The following is a 20,839-nucleotide window of genomic DNA, read 5'->3' as shown; positions in this document are numbered from 1 at the left end:
GAATGGTTTCTCCCGCTATATGGCAGGTGCCATTTTGTTGTACGGAAAGACCGATGGGTGTGCAAGGTTACTTAAATCGGCCTTGCTTTCCTTTTGAAGCAGGAATTTTTTTTTCGTTAATCACTATGTACTGCTTTCTATCCCTCAGAGTAATTTAACTGACATATGGTGTTTTCAGGTGTAGAAAGTAGAAGGGAGCCGCCATATTCTTGTACGGAGTATTAAACACCATCCACTTGACCGAATATGGCGCTCTCAAGTAATTCGCATTGTAGCGTGGTTTTAACAACATTGGCCCAACAACAGAGTAGCTGTTCTTCGCCGCTTCTGGTTTGCCTGACAGCGAGTCAATCGGTGAGATGCAAAGGGGGGTGGGGGGTGGCAAAAGAAAATTAAGGAGGGTTGCGGGTGGCTGCAAGCGCCGCTTCTCTCATCTACTGAACCACCGAAGGCACGTGGGGTGTAACTGAATGACAGCTTCTTCCGTACGGAAGTTACTCTGCAAGGGTGTGGCGAGACAGCTGTGTGCCTCGCTTGGCTTCGCCATCTTGTTGTACGGCTGAAGGGGGGGGCGGAGAGGGGGGTGAGGCAGGGCCGCCCGTGCGGCCTCCAGCGATGGTGATCTGTTGCGCGGCACTGAATTGCTCCAACCGGCAGGGCAAAGGTCCCCGGGGCCAAGTGGCCGTCTCTTTCCACAGGTAACCAGGGGGAGGGAGAGGAGCGGTCGCACCTGCCCGTCTCCAGCTTCGTACCTCGACTCGGGGCTTCTCGAGGCGCACCTTTCCGATCGGGTAGACCGACGCGGAGCTTCCCGTTTCTCTTCCGCTTGCAGTTCTGTGACAGGCTGATGCCCCCCGAAGCTAGCCCGGCTGCCCCCTGCACGTACCTCATTGCACTCGCCTTCTGGGGCTCTTTCTCTTTCGCTGCCTCGCATCCCTCACTGCTGGTCTCTCCCAGACAGGCCAAGTGAGCATCCCCCCCAACAATAGGGGACCAATTTCCCCCACACCCCCAAAAATAGGGGACCAACTTCACCCCCACACACAGAGCCCCACACACGCTAAAAACCCATGCGTTGCCTTTCTCATCCTCCCCCCGCCCCGCTCCCCCCCACCCCCATTCTTCTTGCTATCTGTGCCCAGTTTAAGATAAAATCGTGAAAGGGGCTGCAACTTCTATGAAAATGACTGTACATGTTTTGGGCTAAAAGTTTCTCTCTCTCTTTTTTGTTTGAGAAGGGAAGGGAAGGACTCTGTACTGGCTTGGTTATAGTGACATCTCCCCTAATCCTCCACTGGCTCCCTGCACCATAGATTTGTAGTTGAAGCATTTCCAGTGTTAAGATGTGGCTCAAGCTTTAGCTCTGATTTTTACTTATTTATTTAGTTATTAAATTTCATATGTGGGACACGGATGCATGAGTAAGCAGTATTACTGTTGTTCACAAGTTTACCTGTTCTGTCTTGTCTGAGTTTTGCAAGTATACACCCATTGGAGAAACCAACTTGATTCAGTTGCAAATCTGTCTGTAGGTGGCTTGTGGAGCAAACGCTTTCATAAGGGAAAAAAAGCTGACTGTTGATTTTCCTATCATATCCTAATCTCTGATTTGCTCTGAGACGTGGCATATTTGCCATATTTGCAAGAGATAGATTGTATTCTAGAAGTATCAACTGAATATGGATTGTTTTTTTTTTATCCAATATATGCAGTTGTGTGTGAATCCTTATTTAAATTAGAAAAGGAACACATTACAGCTATGAGAAAATAAACACAAAAGTGAGAGTATTGTTTAGTATATTGTCAATGTAAAACAAGAAATGTCATCTCTGTATACTCAAACTATGAAGGCATTCTCATTTTGTTTATTGTGCATTCAACAGAAAAACAAATATATCATTATTGTTACAGGGCTGGTTCCTAATGATTTTGATACTTTTAAGAATTCAAACATTCAGTAGTAGCCATTATTTCCTATCTAAAATTAATTTTAAAAAATTAAAATGTGAAAGTAGTCCAAAAGTGAAAATATGCAAGATTAATTTAATTCAGTTGAAGAAATTTGTATGAATTTAAGATAAGGGTTGGGTGCTGGATAGTGACTCTGCTTAAAAGCATCAAATGAGATGCATCTAGAAATTCCCAAGTATAATGCAAGGACAATTTCTCGGCCATGTTTGCTACTCAAAACATATATTCTCTTTTCAGCATAGGAGTTTGATTCAATTATTACAAATAGTGAGTATTCTTTGGGTCCCAGATTTTTCTTCTGCAATTGCCTTGTGATAATATATTTTTGTACATGTGAAATGAATTTATATTTCTGAAAAATATTATGAATGTATGCTATTTCAAAATATGAATTGATTAGAAATAACCATTGGTTTCTAATGAACTGAAGAAATCTATGAAGAGTTTCCTATGTAACTATTTGTTATGCACTATAATTATTTTTGCTTGTCTCCATATTTTAAAGATGGCTTATAGTGTTTGATTGTGTCAATTGTTTATTTTCTGGGACCAAGGTGGGACAGATTGATTATACAAAGATAACTTCTTCAAGAAGTCTTTTCGCTGATATATCTTTTTCCTGTTTCTTTACTGTCAACTGAATCTTGCATTGTTTAGATGCATTGTTTAGATTGCATTGTTCTATCATCTAAACCAATCTAAACATCCCCCATCTAAAATGGGGTCATCCTTAACAGTTTTCCAGAATTTGGTTAAAATTGAGTTATTTCAAAGAACTTTGATGTGAATTGTAACATCATCAAGCTTGTGTTACATGGTTTTAATTTTAAATTAAATTTAACAATTATTCTGATAGTTTTTTTTTTTAATTTGATTTATATGCCACCCTTCTCCGGAGACTCAGCGCGGCTTACAATGCGTTAAGCAATAGCCTTCATACTTTTGTATATTTATTCAAAGTCAGCTTATTGCCCCCACAAACTGGGTCCTCAATTTACCTACCTTATAAAGGATGGAAGGCTAAGTCAACCTTGAGCCTGGTGAGATTCGAACTTACAGTAATTGCAGACAGCTGGTGTTAATCACAATGCTATCAGTATACTGAGCCACCAGGCCCTAATTTGTTAAATTTAATTCAAGTCAATCTCACCTCTAAGGGCAAAATAAATTATTACTGCTGCTTAATTTTTGCTGCTTAAAAATTGGAAATAGATGTATGACATCTTTGCAAAATTCCAACTATATGTTTCCAACTATATACTGTTTATGTGATTAAATTTCTTCTGTATCTTAACAACTGAAAAATTCCGGTCCCAATTATAGTAATAACTGGAGGATTACTTAAAAATACATAATTTCTATAACAAGAGGTCTATATACATTTCTTTTAAGTTCCATTAAAATGTTAAAACTGACTTCTAAACATGCTTAGAATTGCGTGGTATCTTCTAATTATGATTTGCTATAACATATAATTTGAGTTACACAAATATTTAGCCTTGACACACTAAACTAAAAATGGGTGAAAAGGGAAATTTTTTACTTGATTAATTAAATACATTTATATGGCTGCCCATCTTGCTTAGTGTGTCTTTGGGCAGATAACCAACAATTAAAACACTGTCATAATGTCAGGTGCAAGGAATCAGAAAACAAGGCAGTTCAAATGAATATACGTTTATTGCACATAGCACTTTCTACAAGAATCTGAACTACTAATGGTCAAAACAAATTGGCGGTAGATAAGAGTCAACATAATTCAAGGTGGACTGGACTTAGATCCCTTGTGGGCACGAAAGGATTGAGACTGATGATGTGCTTGACCCCTCTCTCAGGGCTCAGCCTGATCATCACCTGTATCTATTAAAAACACTTTGAAAAATAAATAGAAACGAGTTCTGGAAGAACATCCATCTAAAAACACAATACAACCATCCAATCACATGGAATTCTAATCTACTTCAACATATTCAATGATGTGGAACACACAGTTCATTTCATTAACTGATGCTGCTTTCAAATTGCTATTATTGCTAGAAAAAAAAAGTTGTAAAGTTCAATTGGCACATACCGTATTTTTCGGAGTATAAGACGCACCGGAGTAAAGACGCACCTACCTTTTTTCGTTGTTGTTTTTTTTTTTAAAGGCTTTTTTATTTTTTAGACAAGCACACATACAAACATACAATGTATTTTCTTTGAACAGAGTATTTGGCTGGTTCACAAATTTAAACAGTGTTTAGTCATTTCAATTAAATTTACAATTTCTATATTTCCTTTTTGCTATATTTATTCCTCATCTATTTTTTTAAAAAAACCAATATTACCCTTCATCCTCATCTCTAATCTTAATCAAATTCAATTTTTCCCTTCTATTCTATATTATACCCCTTCCCATTGTCATCTATTTTTATATCCATCCTCACATTGGTTAATTATTTAATATTACAATTGTTAATACAAATTCAACATTTTTATATAAATCAATTAGTTATAACTATCTTTTTTGTATATTAATCAATATGAACATGAATATTCCAATTATTTCCATGCAATCCAATTTCTTACAAATCAATTAATTATATTTACCAATAATAATAAACCAAATAATTTTCTCCATATATTCCTCCAAACCATAACTTAACCATTTCTGCTTTCAACACAATATACAATTAATAGCATCTCAATTATTACAATTCCCTAGTTAAATAGACCTTTTTTTCTTTTGTGTTTTAAAATCTTGAACTCTCCTCTTTTGCCCTAAATTTCCCATTGTTTGCACCTACCTTTTTTGGTGAGCAAAAAGAAAAAGAAATCTCTCTCCCTGTCTCATTTTGTCACATTGCAGCAGAGCCTGCTTTACTTTCAGTTTCGTTTTAGCTAGGGGGGAAAAAAATCTGCTCCAGCACTCTTTGCAGCAAGCAAAGAGCTTGCAAAACAAGAGCTTGCAAAAGAGCCTGCCCAAAACAGCTGAGAGCAAATCAGTTGAGAGTCAGGAGGCCAATCTAATCAACTTGTGGTAATTAACCTATGCTGAAGCTGAATGGGACTGTTTTTTCTTGCTGTTTGCTTGCAAGGAGGTAACTGCTGGGAGGCAGAGGCCAAAGGGTGGAGGCCAGTGGGTGGGCAAGACTACATTTGATGTATAAGACACACCTAAATTTTCACCCCCTTTTGGGGAGTAAAAAGGTGCTCTTATACTCCGAAAAATAAGGTACTTTTCTTCAACTTTAATATATTATTTAGTTTACTAAACTAAATGTTACTGCATTCTGGAACAATGGAGAACAGGTTTGATCCTTTCAGGTACTTGAATAGTGCTTTCATATTTTCTCTCTGTTTTTTTAAAAAACTAAACAGACCCAATTATTTCTATCCTTTTTTTAGATTGTGATTTCTAGTATCTTGATAGTTATTGATCTCTGAATGTGTTTTCTCTGAATATTTCTTAAAGTATGATATCCAGAATTGAACACTATACTTGAAGTGGGGGTGTAACCACTCAAAATAAAGGGAAGCTATAGCCCCATGATTTGGAGGCTACTCTTTTAGTTGTAGCCTAAAATTTTTGGTATCTCCTTGATGACTCATAGCCAGTTTAGAGCATTCTAGGAATTTCTTACATATAACCAAGTCAAGTATCCTCAAAAGAGTCTGAATATTTGATTGTAGTTTCTGAAGAGAACTTTGTGTTTGATTCTATTCAATTTAATACTATTTTTATAGCCTGCTTTTCTAACCTATCAAAACCATTCTGAATTTTTAAGTATGCATTTCTCATCCTATTCTTTTAATTATGTATATCTCATCCTATTCTTTGTCATTTTTAGTCTGCAGTTTGATCATATGCAGTTAATTGACTGAGAACCTTTGGAGCATAATTTCACTTGGGATTAATGTTTGGATGACAAATCTTTTAAAATCTAATTGTTGAACCGCTTTTTGGAAATGATTGTTTTATAAAAATAGCTATTGAATAAATCAAAATCTAAGCAGCTTGGCATCTTTATGAAATACTGGTTTTAAAAATGTAATGAATGCTACTTATGTCTGTATATTATATCTAACTTTTTCAGAAGATTGAGGTTAATTTAGTTTAACCTTATCTATGTAATTTTCATGATTCCAAGAAAGAAAAAAAAGAAATGTATATAGTAACTTTCTGCTTTTATACTTTTTTGAAGGTTTCCATTAAAGGATTCAAAGCGACTAATCCAGTGGTTGAAAGCAGTACAAAGGGACAATTGGATTCCCACCAAATATTCCTTTCTCTGCAGTGAACACTTCACTAAAGACAGCTTTTCAAAACGGCTGGAAGACCAGCATCGGTTACTGAAACCCACCGCCATCCCAACTATATTCCATATTTCTGAAACAAGGAGCAACAGCAGGGGTTATGTCAAAAGAAAGAGAAAAATAATAACCCAGACTCTACAAAGAAATGGCAATCAATCAAATGAAGGAAATGGAGAGGTAGTTGAAGGAATCTTATCATCTAGCCAAGACTTGCTTGTGGAAGGAACTAATAATACGGAGCACATAACTCTTCAAGCTGAAATTGGGTCAATGACTGAGCAGGGGGAGAATTTTCAGGTCCAACTTGAAGGTTCTCTCAGAAGGATGTTAGCAGATAACTTAGTTACAAAAGTTACTCAACATAAGCCAGAAAAGCATTCTGTTGAGGACCATTCTGAAGTGGTTATCCATCCAGGAAGTTTCAAAATCGATAAAAATGGTATATCAGAGGATGACTTCACACCTCCAGTGTCAGGTGCATGTAAATTTATTGGATCCCTTCATTCTTACAGCTTTTTCTCCAAGCATACTAGAGAGAAATCATCATTTCCAAAGGAACAACTAGAAAGAAAAAGGTTAAGGAGAAGTGTGGAATCAAACTGTGGTAACAACCCTGTGGAGCAGGACACTAGGTTTAGAGAAGCCTCTTCTACTTCGTCTCTTACAGCTATCCCCCAGAAATCTTCCCAAAGCATGTCTGCATCCCCTGCAGATCTGACCCCTAAACCAGCCACAGAAGCTGTAGTAGGTCAGAAGGGAGAGACTGATGCCAACCCCATGTCAATCAATGAGGTCATTATGTCTGCTTCAGGAGCATGCAAGCTCATTGATTCCCTTCATTCCTACTGTTTCTCCTCTAGGCAAAGTAAAAGTCAAGTATGTTGTTTGAGAGAACAAGTAGAAAAGAAGAATGGAGAGCTGAAGCAACTGAGGCAAAAGATCAGCCGCTCTGACAGCCAGGTTAGAAAGCTGAAGGAAAAGCTGGATGAGCTGAAGAGGACTAATTTCCCCTTCTTGAACAACCTGTTGTCCCAGGACTGTGGTTAGTATACTGTGCACTTTCACAGCTGAGAAAATTTGATGGCAAAATATGCAGGTATCTAGCATAAAATATGATGTTTCTTTTTTTTTCTGTTCAAGAAAGATTCATACTTGCCTCTTGCCATAGCTCTTTCTCTCAATACTATTATGATCTTCACTACTTCCTCTATATTCTCCTCCAATTCTATTGTTCTCAAGTTCTGGTCCTGCCTGCCTAGAAGGGATTCTCACCCATCACTCTCTCATCTTAATTTTTAATTATACCAGTCACATACTCCAATGTTCTACACTTCTCACCCATCAGCAAGCCCATGTCCTTTCTCTATCATTTGGCTTCCCTTGCCTGAGTTACTCAGCAGCCACTACTAGTTGCAGAAATCCCATCTAAATGTCCTCTAATTACCCTAATCCCAACCAAGATCAATTATATTTCCACTCTCCCCAAGTAGACTCCACTCGTATCCATAATTCATGGAAAATACCAGCTTTAACTTCTAACTCCCCAAACATACTCTGATTATTCTGTCTTGCAATTGGAGAAGACCATATATCCTTTTCTTTATCAACAGGTCCAACTCATATACTCTACTTTTATAACTTTATCCTCCCGTATCTTTACCTCAAATAGATTATTTTTCCAAATAACCTTCCACAAAACTGATTCCATCTACCACCTTTCCAAAATTAGCCAGTGGTCCTCATGGACTAGTTGAAGTTGTGGTCATTTCCTATCTGTTTTCTCCTTGTTCAACAATGAAGGCAATCAAATCACCTCACAGAATAGTCCTTATTGATATACCCAGCCAAGTCAACCATGAGGCTTGACCACGTAGCAACACTTCCAAAAAGATAGGCTCTACTTCTGCTGCCTATAATGCTCTGGGCCATCCATCCCATTTTTACCAGCTGTCTCACTTTCAGACTACTTTCACTGTTCTACTCACTTCTTGCATGCCACCAATGTCTTCCACCATCTGGCGCCTCCAACATTCCATTCTCATGTTTAACTAATATTCTCACCTAGATTCTCCTTTGTTGCATGCAGTATAATCTCAATCTGTCTTCCCTTCCATTTTATCTTCAATTGAGTTCTTCCTGCTCCAATAAGCTGACATACTAATGCTTCCATCTTCTCATCTACTCATAGTTCACCAGCTCACTTTCACTAATCTTAATTTCCTTTCACTTCATGCTGCTATGCAGTTACTCCCTCCTCATTATTATTAGTATTTTATCATATTTAAATCTAAATATTTAAATCTAATTTAAATATTAAATTTAAATTAATATCCCTTGATTAGTATAGCATTTCCTAAGAGATAAAATTAATTCTGTTTGAATTGAAGGCTTGGCTGTCAAGTGGTGGAATAGAGACCTATATAAATATAGGTCATGCCAAAAATATAACTCAACCAGCATTTGAATGAAGTTTCAAACATGAATGACACCCAAAATAAATTGGAAAAGAAATAAATGATGCAATGCTAAGGACAACAGCTGTAGTTACAGAATCTTGCAAAGTCTTAAATGTGTTGCCTCCCTCCTACACTTTATCTTGTTGTGAATTAGAGGGTCTTGTTTTTTCAAATTAGTTTCTTGGCCAGACTCAGTCCTCTGTCAATCAATCTAGTTTCTTGGTAGTGACTCTTCCTCCTGTCCTTCACATCCATTTCCTCTGCTCTTTACAAGTAAATTATGTATTTAGTCATGCAAATTTACCAAAGCCTGCAAACAGGGCCAGATGATGGTGGCCTGTATCTTTCCAATTGGAATCGGCAAATCCTGCCTTTCACTATATCCTACCCACTCAATCCTATTGAGGTTATCAGCACTAGGGACCAAGTTTTTTTTCTCAATAGTGATTTAAAACAGCATTTACCCTTGATGAATGTGGGCCAAAGGAAAAATATTTTTGAAATGAGGTCAGAATGCTTTCTTTGCCTGCATTCCAAGACCTCCTAACAGTGGGTATTCCTTGTCCCAATTTCAATTATATCGCTGATTATAGCTGTTGTCCCAAAGAAATCTATGAAAGCCAAGTGTTACATTTGAGATTGTAAAAGGACAGGTGTTACATTTGAGATTGTGATGGAAACATTTAGAATTTTTATATAATGTGAGTTAAGCACCAAAGAATTGACCGTTGGACTGTTACGATTTGGCATTACAATAATCCCTATTGCTGTAATTTTTAATGATCTACTACTAAATTATGGCTTTAGTTGCGGTATGTTATATGTGCTATACTGAAGAACTTTTGAGGGACGATTACTGCTACTTATTACTTGTTTAATGAGACTAAAAAACACAAGGAGATATATTTTGGTATTCTGTAGGGGAAATTATGTTCTCATTTCTTTCGTTTGGATAACAATTGTTTCCAGCCTTCAGATTTTTATATAATGTTTATTCTGAATGCCTAATTTCTTATCTAATCCTTTTAATTTATTTTTAAAATAGGATACAATTTAATAGGAGTATGTTGTCAATTTATTTAACAAAATTTATATCCTTCCCCAATCATGATAAATACAGAAAAGAAAAAAACCTTAGGAAAAACATTCAAAAGAAGAAAACATGGATAACATTTAAAACCAGATAGTCAAGGCATTTTGAAGGAACTAAGTGTCAGAAACAAACTGGATCAAATTTTTAATGGATTTTGTGCTTACAAGATCTGCACTGACTCATCTTTTTCTGGTCTTGGCTTAAGCAGAATTAAATTGCAGCAGTGCATTGATGTTTCTGGGTGATCTGCTCATTGATTTCATACTTATGCTTAAATAGCATAGGATGCAGGATAGAACTCTGCTGCATCAGATTTTTCCTTAAGAGAAACAGGTAGGCAAGGTAAGATAATTAACGAAGTTTCTTAGCATAGAATATTTTCAAAGGCCAGTTGCTCTTTTTTCCCCTCTATATACATTTCTGCTTAGGGGGTGGAAATGTCAGGTAAGTAGGACTAAATCTGCTTCACAATGGTCTTGATGACTTTGCTGGGAGATGGGTCATATCAACTGTTTTGGTTCCTGCCCTCATGTGCTACCTTCAGAGGGCCTTGTGTACAAGCGTTGATTTCTGTTTGTGAGAACCAGTTGTTAAAATGACAGACTAAAGTTACACATCTAATACAGGTCCTATTGCTGATTTAGCTCCAGTGATAGTGGTGTTTTTTTCACACTCTTTGGGCTACTAGTCTCTATGGATTAGCCTGCCAATCCAGTTGATGGGTGAGAGATTGCAGGCTGGTTGCTCAGCTGGGCCACATTTTCATTGGTTACAGGTGAGAGCGATAGTGATCGGAAGTCCTGTGTGGCAGACAGGGTCTCACTAAACCAGCACAGCCCACAGCCTCCCCAGGGGTTTAACAGATGAAACTGGGTAAGATTTTTGCCTGGCGGGCAAGCTCTTGCCTGCCCCCAATCACATCTCCCAACTCAGAGAGTTACAGATGATAATTGGAATACATTGCTGCCTAATTTAGATAACTTGGGTCTAACCCTGGTCATGTGCACTTGCTTTAGGTCAGTGCAATTTTGCACATTCCAAACAAGAAATCTAAGAACTACATTTATTCTGTGTTGGCTACAGTTACCTGATGCTACAGTTTAAATCTGGTCAAAAGAACCCACAGGGCCACATTGCCTTTTTAATATTCCCTAATTAAATTATAACCCTAATTAGATTTATAACCATTTATATTTTACCGATAAATTAGAATATTTGTAACTCAGGGTTGTACATCTGTACATCTCCATCCCAGGCCACCCCAACGATGCCCTTCAAGTGATGTCCCGTTGCCTGGAGGCCGTGCGGGCCTGGATGGGGAGAAACAGGCTCCGACTCAACCTTCCAAGACCGAGTGACTGTGGCTTCCGGCATCCCGATATAGCCAGCTGGCGCCATCGCTGGTTATTGGGGGCGAGTCATTGGCCCCCACAGAGAGGGCTCGCAACTTGGGCGTCCTCCTGGACGCACAGCTGTCTTTAGAACAGCATACGATGGCCGTGGCCAGGGGGGCTTTTTATCAGATTCGCCTGATACGCCAGTTGCGTCCCTTTCTGGATCGGGACTCCCTACGCATGGTCACTCAAGCACTCGTCACCTCCCGCCTGGACTACTGCAATGCTCTCTACATGGGGCTTAGAATGCGGCCACGCGGGTGATTATGGGAGCGACGGGGCGCACTGCACGAGCTGCACTGGCTCCTGGTGGTCTTCCGGGTGCGCTTCAAGGTGTTGGTGACCACCTTTAAAGCGCTCCATGGCTTAGGGCCTGGATATTTACGAGACCGCCTTCTGCACCAATTGCCTCCCACCAGGCAGTACGTTCGCCCAGAGAGGGCCTCTTCAGGGTGCTGTCGGCCAGACAATGTCGGCTGGTGACCCCCAGGGGGAGAACCTTCTCTGTGGCGGCACCCGCCCTCTGGAACAACCTACCCCCAGAGATACGCACAATACCGGACCTCCGGACTTTTCGTCGGGCCCTTAAAACTCACTTATTTCATCTAGCCGGGCTGGCTTGATCCCATCCTTTGGTTTTAATTTGAAATTAATTTTAACTGGTTGTTTTAAATTGTGGGCCGACATTATTTAATATCTTTTAAACTGTTTTAATTTTTGTATGCTGTGTTTTTACTTTGGCTGTCCACCGCCCTGAGTCCTGCTGGAGAAGGGCGGTATAAAAATCAAATCAAATAAAAATAAATAAAATAAAAATAAAATAAAATAAATGAGGGGTCCTTCGTGTTCTTTGTGCTTGGTTGTTTTCTTGCAGATGTTGTATTACCCAAACTAGATTACATCATCAGTGCAAGTGATGATGTTACCTAGTTTGGGTAATGAAATATCTGCAAGAAAACAACCAAATTCAGAGAGCACCCAGGACCCCTAATTTATGTTTGGAACATAAATTTATTTTCATATATCACTGATAATGAACTGTAATATTGTTGAGGTACATTTTCATTTGTAAATGTATATAGGCTGCTACCATTTCTATCCCTTGTTTACTTAGCTTATAAAAAAGAAAGCCTGGCAAATTGGATTTCACTAGCAAAATAATTATTTAATCATGCTAACATTTCTCAGTCTGGCTTGTAACTTCCTCCTCCTTTGTTTCTGCCCTGTTTTACAAACTGAATACAGTACTGAATGCTTGCCTTTGTTTTATGGGATGCTAGTATGTGTCTTATCTTTATGAAAGAGCAGAAGGAACCAAAAAGAATTATGAATCACAATCTATGCCAAAGTTTCACATCAGTTCTGCATAACTTGTTAAATTTGACTACAAATCCCAGAAAACACTGCAGTAACCTTTATAGAGTCCAAAGATTGTTTCCTGTTTTGTCTTAGAGAGTTGCAGCTTTTCATGGAGGCTAGGGAAAGGATTAGTGATCTTAAGTAAGCAAGCTATAAATAATATTGCAAAATATGGCCAGCGGTGAAATCCAAACAGGTACTGTATAAAATAGTTACTTTTTAAAATCGAACTACTAATACATTTTGCATATAGAGATATGGGTTATGTTTTATGTACTATATATTAAATTACACTGCTAAGTGAAGCCTGCACTTGTGGGAATACACTAGGAAGAAGAAGATATTAAATTACACTGCTGATTCCTATTCTTTTTCCTTTGCATATAGAAAACATTTCAATCAGTACTGCACAAGCACTAAATTCTATAATGTTGCAATTTATGCTGCTTGTTGATTGTTTCTGAACCAAAAATAAGAAAATTCCAGATTTACACACTCTTTCTCCCACTTTGTTAATGTTAAGTTAATGTTAAAAAGAGACCAGGAAGTTTCTATATGTTTTTGAATTCAATTGTGTCAATGTTTATTTATGATAGCAAGAATTTGGCTAACATTGAGCTCAAATTTCCAGGACATGAATGCAAACAAAATATTGTTGTATTCAAGATACATACACACTTAAAAATATAAAGCATGTTATTATTTTTCTGTGACTGATCATTTCTCAGTAATTAAGTCCTCATAAATACTATAATACATTTATAAGCTTTTAAACTATTATTTTTATACTATTTACTATTAATAATAGCATCTAATAGCACAACTATTAGATGAACTAAAATAAAAATAAAAATAAGGCTGCTTGCATGATCAGGTTGGAAAATTAGTTAAATTATGATATAGAAGAATAAATCAAGTTGTGAGCAAAATGATTTGGAACAAATCTGTTAAAATGTATCTTTTGGATTTTAGATCAACTTTTATATTTAAATTGTATGGATCATGATATAAAATTTCTACTGCATGCCAACATATTTAATATTTTTTCTGTTCCTTTATTTGTTCCACCCTGGGGAAAATATCCAGGGCTGGTTGTGTTCTTATATGTCGGTACTCAGCTGCATTAAAATATCTGATTTCTCCATTAATGTTTATGAGTAGCTTTCATGTTCATCCCTAGGGAGATTTAAAAATAGTTTTAAGTGTGATTGTAGATTGCTTACTCAAACAATAGCATAGTTCAATCCATCCTTTTATTTCTTACATCCTTTTCTGCATTCATTGTTAATAGCCACCAATACATTCTATTCCCCTCCCCAATCTGTTTTCATTTTTTTCCCTTCTGGTCCCTAAAAATCTAAAGCCAATGACCTAGTTGCCCTCTTTATTCCCTCCTTGAGTTAGTGTGTTTTGTTTACGTGTAGGTGTGTGTCAATGAGAATGTATGGAAGTGTAATGCCTACAGAGCATGTATTTAACTTGAATCTGTGAATACCTTTCTATTGTGCATGATGATACAGTTCTGGCTGCAGTTCCATAAGCAAATATAAATTAAACATTTGCAAAATGTTGCTTAATTTGAAAAGTAATAGTGTGCTGTGTATGTTTATGTTCTGAGTTACTATAATGTGAGTTCATCCACTAGATGGTAGTATAAACACTTCTTTAGCCTCCCTTCATTTTTCAAGTTTTGTTATTTGAATTCATTCCCCCCCAAAAATCTTATCAGTTTTTAGTTTCCATTCCATGGAAATACTATTTAACTCCAAATTGAGCCCTGTCTAAGCTTCATGTGATCATAAGTAAATATATTTCCTGTTAAAATAATCCTTTTAAAGTAGATTATTGTCTATTATAGCTTCCAAGAAGCCCCACCTGATATCTGTGGAACAAAATTAACTTGATTTTTTTTTTATAAACATTGATTTTCTTCAGGTTTTCTCCAAATTCAAAAGAATACATTTTTAATAAAGCTGTTAGAATAGATTATTGTAAATGTTATTTTATTTTGCAATTAAAAAGCTGGTATGAGGCTCTATTAATTTATTATTTCTTCTGGAATTTTATACAACTTATTAAGGAAGGTTGCCTATTGCTACTTTCAAAAAACTGGTACAGTTTGATACTCTCAGATTGTTTATTTATTTAGAAGCTGCACAGTTGAATCCTGTGATTGAACCGCTCTCCTGGATGCTGGGCACTTGGCTTTCAGATCCCCCAGGAGATGGTACCTTCCCTTCAATGAAGCCCTTCCAATATCTTGAAGAAGTCCACATCTCTCACGTTGGTCAACCCATGTTGAATTTCTCGTGAGTTTTCTTCTTTTTTTTTTCATATGTTTAAGAAGAACACCTCTGAAAAAAATATGTAATAAATAATCTATTGCTTTGACTTCCTAAATAATAATGAGGCAGAAAGAAAATCTTAACTATAGAATGCTGGTACACTAATTTTAGAAGGAAACCCTCTTCTAAACTGTAAGCCCAAAAACCACTGCCACAGAGACCTTGACTTATTTAGCTCTCTTTATTAATAATTAGAAACTTTTTAACCCTTGTGGGCTAGCTTGAGGGAATTGGTGCTTTTTACATTATTTGCATAGCTTTTTAGGAACCATCTAAGCTAGACATAAGCACCTAACCTTCCTTCGTGTAGCATGAAGGAATTAAAGTAGAGGAAACTATTCTGTTACATCATAAAAGTAGGAGACGGAACAAGGAGGTTATATGAGAAAGCATGGTTTTTGCCTGTATCACTTTTGGATCTGTTGTTTAGAAATAGCACTTTTTTCCAGTATTAATGCTCTCGAACTGATTAAGATGATCAGTGAACAAGAATTTATAATGAGCAAAAATTGGGGCATTTTGTGCCTACAGGAAAAGCAGTATCCCACTACTTTCGCATATCTATCTTTGAATTTCTCTAATGTCAGATAGTCCAATAGTTACCTAATGACATTGACAAATTATTTTCTGAAGCAAGGTTATAAAAATGGTCCAATATTATAACAGAGAGAAGTATGTCTTGCTTCAAACAATAATTTGATGACAAACATATTACTTTACATTTGAGCACTGTTCAACGGTGCTTCTACTTAGAGAAAGTATATGAAAATGCCACTCACATTTCCTTCATTCAAATAATATTGGGGGGAAATGGCTGAATGAATTCTGATTTATGTGGATTTGTTAATAGAAGAATGTAGATAGTACTGTTTTTTATCCCAACAGTTTCAATGCTTTCCATCCAGACACTAAGAAACCAATGCATCGAGAATGTGGATTTATCCGCATCCAACCTGACACTAACAAGGTGGCCTTCATTAGTGCCCAGAACACAGGTATTAATCTTATTGCATTAGTTGTTTTTAATCCCAGTTTTGAAGTTGATTTTCCTGAAAGCACTTAGAAAATTTTCTGCTATCTACCTTTTTGTTTTCGTACATGATTAGTTTGGAGTATAGTTGATATAGTTTTGTGAAGCCTATGGATATTAATGTTTGTTTGTTTGCTTTATGTAGGGTTGGTGGAAGTGGAAGAGGGAGTGGTAAATGGGCAAGAGCTTTCTATAGCTTCCCACTCAGTAGCAAGGATTTCTTTTGCCAAGAAACCTCATGTAGAGCAAGTGAGTATGCTTAATTGTAATTTAGTTGATGAATATGTATTCAGCATCCTATTGCTAGCCCAAACAATATAATTCTGCTATTACGTTCCCGCGGTGACACAGTGGTTAGAGTGCAGTACTGCAGGCTACTTCTGCTGATCACTGGCTGCCAGTAGTTTGGCAGATTGAATCTCACCAGGCTCAAGGTTGACTCAGCCTTCCATCCTTCCGAGGTTGGTAAAATGAGGACCCAAATTGTTGGGGGCAATATGCTGACTCTGTAAAACCTCTTAGAGAGGCCTGTATATTTCTGGTCAATTCCATTCTAAATGTTTGTGAAAATTTCTATAATTATTAATTCTATAGCATTTTTTTCTTAAATACAAAACACAAAAAGTGATTAAAGATGTATTCATAATAAATCTTTGGAATTTCTGAAGAACCTAGTACAGTAATAAAGTGGTGAATTCATCATAGCAAATCTAAAGAGAAAAGTCTGTAATGTTATGCTATTTGGACAAAGTGATGTGAGAACAATTGCCTCTAATGCTACTGAAAAGTTTATTTTTCTACTCAATTGAACCACAACTATTTTTTTAAAAAAATATTGTCCAATTAAGCATTAATTGTTCTTCACAAATCTTTATGATATGTAATATAAATCCTAGTTAAAGTATGAGAATCTTTGAGTATGTGCTAATTTACCAATTCTGCCAAAAAACCAATAACAAAAATACTTTTACCTGCAAAATATAAATATAAAAAAGTTTATTCTGAAACTGTTGATAAATCTAGAAAACACTGATAGCAGCTTGATCACATTACAGTATAGCCTTGCCCATCATCAAAAGACAAGTGGCTTTCACAATTAAGTTACCAGGTTTGCTTTAAAAGTATCTTGTTCCTCTTTGAGTGGAGTAATAGCATCCATTTTCTCCTTAACTAGCGACCAAAGGTTTTCTAGAGTTGAGGAAGAGCAAAGAGATTTATAGCAGCTGTCAGTTTCTAGCCAAAATATTTGGTCAAATTGTCCCAGTGCCCTCAGTGTCCCTTCACAGGATTTAGTTCATGCCCTCCTGATCTTTCTAGCTACCTTCCTCTCAGCTAGCTTCAAATAGTCTGCATTAAGTGAAGTGCCCAGAACTGGACACAATGCTCAAGATAGAGTTTGACTTTATTCTGAAGCAGTTACTTGTGGTGAGTCCTGTATGAAAGTACTGTTCATGCAATTTAAAATTGCATTTACCTTTTTTTGCAGCCACTTGCAGTCTCAAAGTTTGGACTAACTTGCTAGACCAAATTCTTTTTCATAGCTATTCAGGTCTCCCTCTTTCTATATCTTTGATATTTATGTCTTAAGTGAAGAGCTCTATTTTGATATTTACTATACTATTTCTGGGTAATTATCTAACAATAGTGAATTTCACACCCACACACTCAAAAAAAAAATTCCATTCCATTTTCCATTAAAAATGTGGTGCGATTAAGGTGCTGGACTGGGAGCCAGATCCACAAATTTTACTCTTCTAGTCTTAGCCCTGGATTGGGAAGCCAGAATACACCTATTTGCCAGCCTGCACAAAACTAGCCTAGTAGATTCTGGTCCATAAACTTAACTGAAAAGGCCTTTATCTTGCAGTGGATTGATTTGGGATATAAGAATAAGAAGAGTAGATAAACAGATTTTACTGCAATAGTTGTCTTTTTTCATAATATATCCCTCAAAAATAATTGGTCCTTTAATAGACATTAGTATGTTAATATTATTGCTGTGCAATTTTTATTATTCATCTGTACCAGGCAAACTTTTTCAAGTTGTTTTGAACATTTGCTGCAAAAGAACACTTTTTGGCAGAATTTCCTGGGGAGGGTTTTGCAATCCCAGATATTTCATTCTCATTCTAAAATAACTATTTCAAAGAGACAAAGGGCACCACAGATTCAAAACCTAGATGAGAAACAGAATTGTTTTTTAGAAACAATTTGATGAGCATTGCAGGAGGCCAGTGCCAAGGGCAGGGGTCAGCAACCTGCGGCTCTGCTGTGGCTCCCTGTTGCTGGTCGGCTCCACAGTTGATAGGGCTTTTGGTTAGGACAGGTAGAGGAAAAAGGATGCTGTGCTAGGAGGAGACTCTATGGTGGGGGAACCAGACTTCCGGTCAACAGAGGAAAAAGGATGCTATGCTAGGAGGAAACTATGATGGGGGAACCGGACTTCCAGTCGGCTCCAGAATTGAACAGGGGCTTCCGGTTAGGACCTTTGTGGCTCTTTGAGTGTTTAAGGTTGCTGACCCTTGGCCAAGGGGTACCCTGTTTGGGTTTGCTATGTGAAATTTATTTTAGTTATTTATTTTGAACTAGACTTCATTATTTTTATATGTAACTCAAGGTGATGAACATACCTAATAGCCCTTCTACCTCCTATTTTCCCCACAACCCTGTGAGGTGAGATGGGCCAATAATAAACTTTTTGACATAATGTCCTGTAATTTTCAAAGGTATTTAATGTAAACTATTCTTTGCTACCTCTCTTTTTAAGAATTACTGTTAGGTTTATTACTTACATTGTTTAATTGTAACTTGACAAATTAGAAGCAAATGTGGGTTTCAGACAAAACAAAGAGATCACCATGATTTACTGACAGATTTCTGTACTTTTATTCTAAGGGTACCCATTAGTCTGTGCTTTTTGTATTACATACCACAATTCTGGTTTGTGTTCAGAAGCCTTCTAAAAAGGTTTCTCCTTCCAATAAGTGTCAAAATGAAAAGATAAACATTGAAATAAGACTCAATATCCTGCTTGGAATTTTGCGAGGATTTGAAGTATGCATATTATAGTAGTACTTGCAAACATTTTTATTCGTTTATGGCCCTTCATCTTAATTTGCTTTGCTGTTTTCTTGAATTCTAAGCAGAACCCAATAATACATAATGACTTTTTATATTCTTTTTAGATTACTAGAAAATTCAGGCTCAATTCTGAGGGAAAACTAGAACAGACGGTCTCTATGTCAACTACTACGCAACCAATGACTCAGCACCTTCATATAACATACAAAAAAGTGATTCCTTAAAAAGGAGGATTTGTTTCATGAAGAAAAAGACATTGCATGGAGAGAAGTGAAGTAGCTTGAAAGTAAAATATGACTTTGCATCTTCACAACCCAATTCATAACCAAGAGTAGAACTGCAGTTGCTGAAGTTTATTTTCAGTTTCTGTAATAGTAGACTTACAAAACCAAACAAAATCGAAAGCCAATAAAAAAGCTTTTATTTTTAAAAGTGTGACTTGGAGTGGCATTCTGTTGCTTTAAAAATGCTTGCAAAGGGATTAAAATTTCCAAAATATATTATTTATATAATAATGAAAATCAAAAGGATTTTATCTTGGGAGTTTTCTGTCAGTACAATTAGCGTTTGCAAATAAAATACTGCATGCAAAGGAAGATTACAGATGACCATTTCAATGTAGCCCAAAATTCGAATCTGTTAATTACCTTATGATGATAGTATAATTGAAGAACCACTACCTGCTTAATGCTAAATGACCAGTGATGAATCTGTAGTTCATGTCCAAATGCAGCTTGTGAGTCCTTTGCTCTTATACCTTGAAGCCCATATGAATGGAAGTGCCAATTTCTCAAAATAACCCACGCAGAAGACACTGTCCATAAATTAAATAAAAGGGAGATGCTGGAACCATTATTTTAAGAGTGAACAACTGAATCAGTCTTTTCCAGCTCTACTTCCCTTTTCACAGAATTCAGTGTTTTGAGTGTTGGGATGAGTCAATTTTCCTTTTCCGAATTCTTCAAAAACTAAACAATCTTTAAATGGTTTTGAAAAAGCAGCCTATATTTGATCAGTGTTTACAAATGGTGATAAATCAGATGAAGGCAAATGGAGCCAGGAAGTTAAAAAATTCATCGGTTGGGCAGGTTGCAAATCCAGGGAGTGGGTGTTCACCCCACCCCACCCCACCTCCCTGGTGCTAGCACTTCCCCCTAGGACTGAGTTTGGGAAGCTCTGGGAAATCAAATTATCACTGGAGATGCAGATGATCTTTGTTTAGAAAGATGCACAGATTTGGCTGGCATTCAACTCTGTCTTTGCCAGAGAAAATAACATGACCTCAGTTGTACATGTTACAAAAATCCAGAGATTACATCTGGTGCTATGGCTAGGTTATGGCTCTGAAAACAAGAGCATGTTACTACTACTTTGCAAGCATACTAGCTGCCAGCCCTAATTTAAGATGCTGGCATTTATTTACACAGCTCTAAATAGTTCTGAACCAGGCTATCTGAGACCATTTTGCCTAACAATATCTAGAATCTGAGATTTACTAAGGAGAGATTGATGACAGTTCCATTTGTAAAAGAGATGTATTGGCAGACCTCCACAGTTTAATGAAGCCAGAACTTGGAATAAACTTCCAACGGGCCTCTTTGCTTTGGACTTTTTAAAACAGTTAAATGTATGATTAATTGGCCATGTCCTGAAATATGAACGGGCCCCCTGAAATTGATTTAACATATTTTTACAAAGTTTACATATGTAATGTTATTCTTTGCATGTTTGAAATCTTCATGCTATTTTTGTGTATCATTGAAAGGCACCTTGAGTACCATGAGATGGTAAGGCAGTACATCTAAATGTATGTC

At 36.9% G+C, this 20,839-nt stretch overlaps 1 protein-coding gene across 2 annotated transcripts; it reads left to right on the top strand.

The window, feature by feature from the left end:
• The first annotated feature begins 544 nt into the window (after positions 1 to 544).
• THAP4 (THAP domain containing 4) lies at positions 545 to 19,457 on the top strand. Of its 2 annotated transcripts, none has more exons than XM_034439538.3 (6): positions 545 to 698; positions 6,156 to 7,309; positions 14,719 to 14,878; positions 15,800 to 15,909; positions 16,090 to 16,193; positions 19,130 to 19,457. In XM_034439538.3, the coding sequence occupies exons 1-6, from the start codon at positions 616 to 618 to the stop codon at positions 19,247 to 19,249; spliced, it is 1,731 nt and encodes a 576-aa protein (XP_034295429.1). In that variant the 5' UTR covers positions 545 to 615; the 3' UTR covers positions 19,250 to 19,457. The 2 variants fall into 2 exon arrangements, with proteins under 2 accessions (XP_034295429.1, XP_087728246.1); XM_087872120.1 differs by having other exon boundaries at positions 549 to 698; positions 6,156 to 7,363.
• Positions 19,458 to 20,839: the final 1,382 nt, after the last annotated feature.

Source organism: Pantherophis guttatus, chromosome 6, assembly GCF_059756535.1.
Source record: "Pantherophis guttatus breed Tessera chromosome 6, ASM5975653v1, whole genome shotgun sequence".
In the NCBI taxonomy this organism is placed as follows: domain Eukaryota; kingdom Metazoa; phylum Chordata; class Lepidosauria; order Squamata; family Colubridae; genus Pantherophis; species Pantherophis guttatus.
This window is presented reverse-complemented; position numbering and strand designations above follow the sequence as displayed.

Coding starts and splice junctions, on each gene's coding strand:
- THAP4 (XM_034439538.3), top strand. CDS start 616: ATGGTGATCTGTTGCGCGGCACTGAATTGCTCCAACCGGCAGGGCAAA. Junction 15,910..16,089: donor CATTAGTGCCCAGAACACAG/GTATTAATCTTA, acceptor TGCTTTATGTAG/GGTTGGTGGAAGTGGAAGAG. Junction 16,194..19,129: donor AGAAACCTCATGTAGAGCAA/GTGAGTATGCTT, acceptor TATTCTTTTTAG/ATTACTAGAAAATTCAGGCT.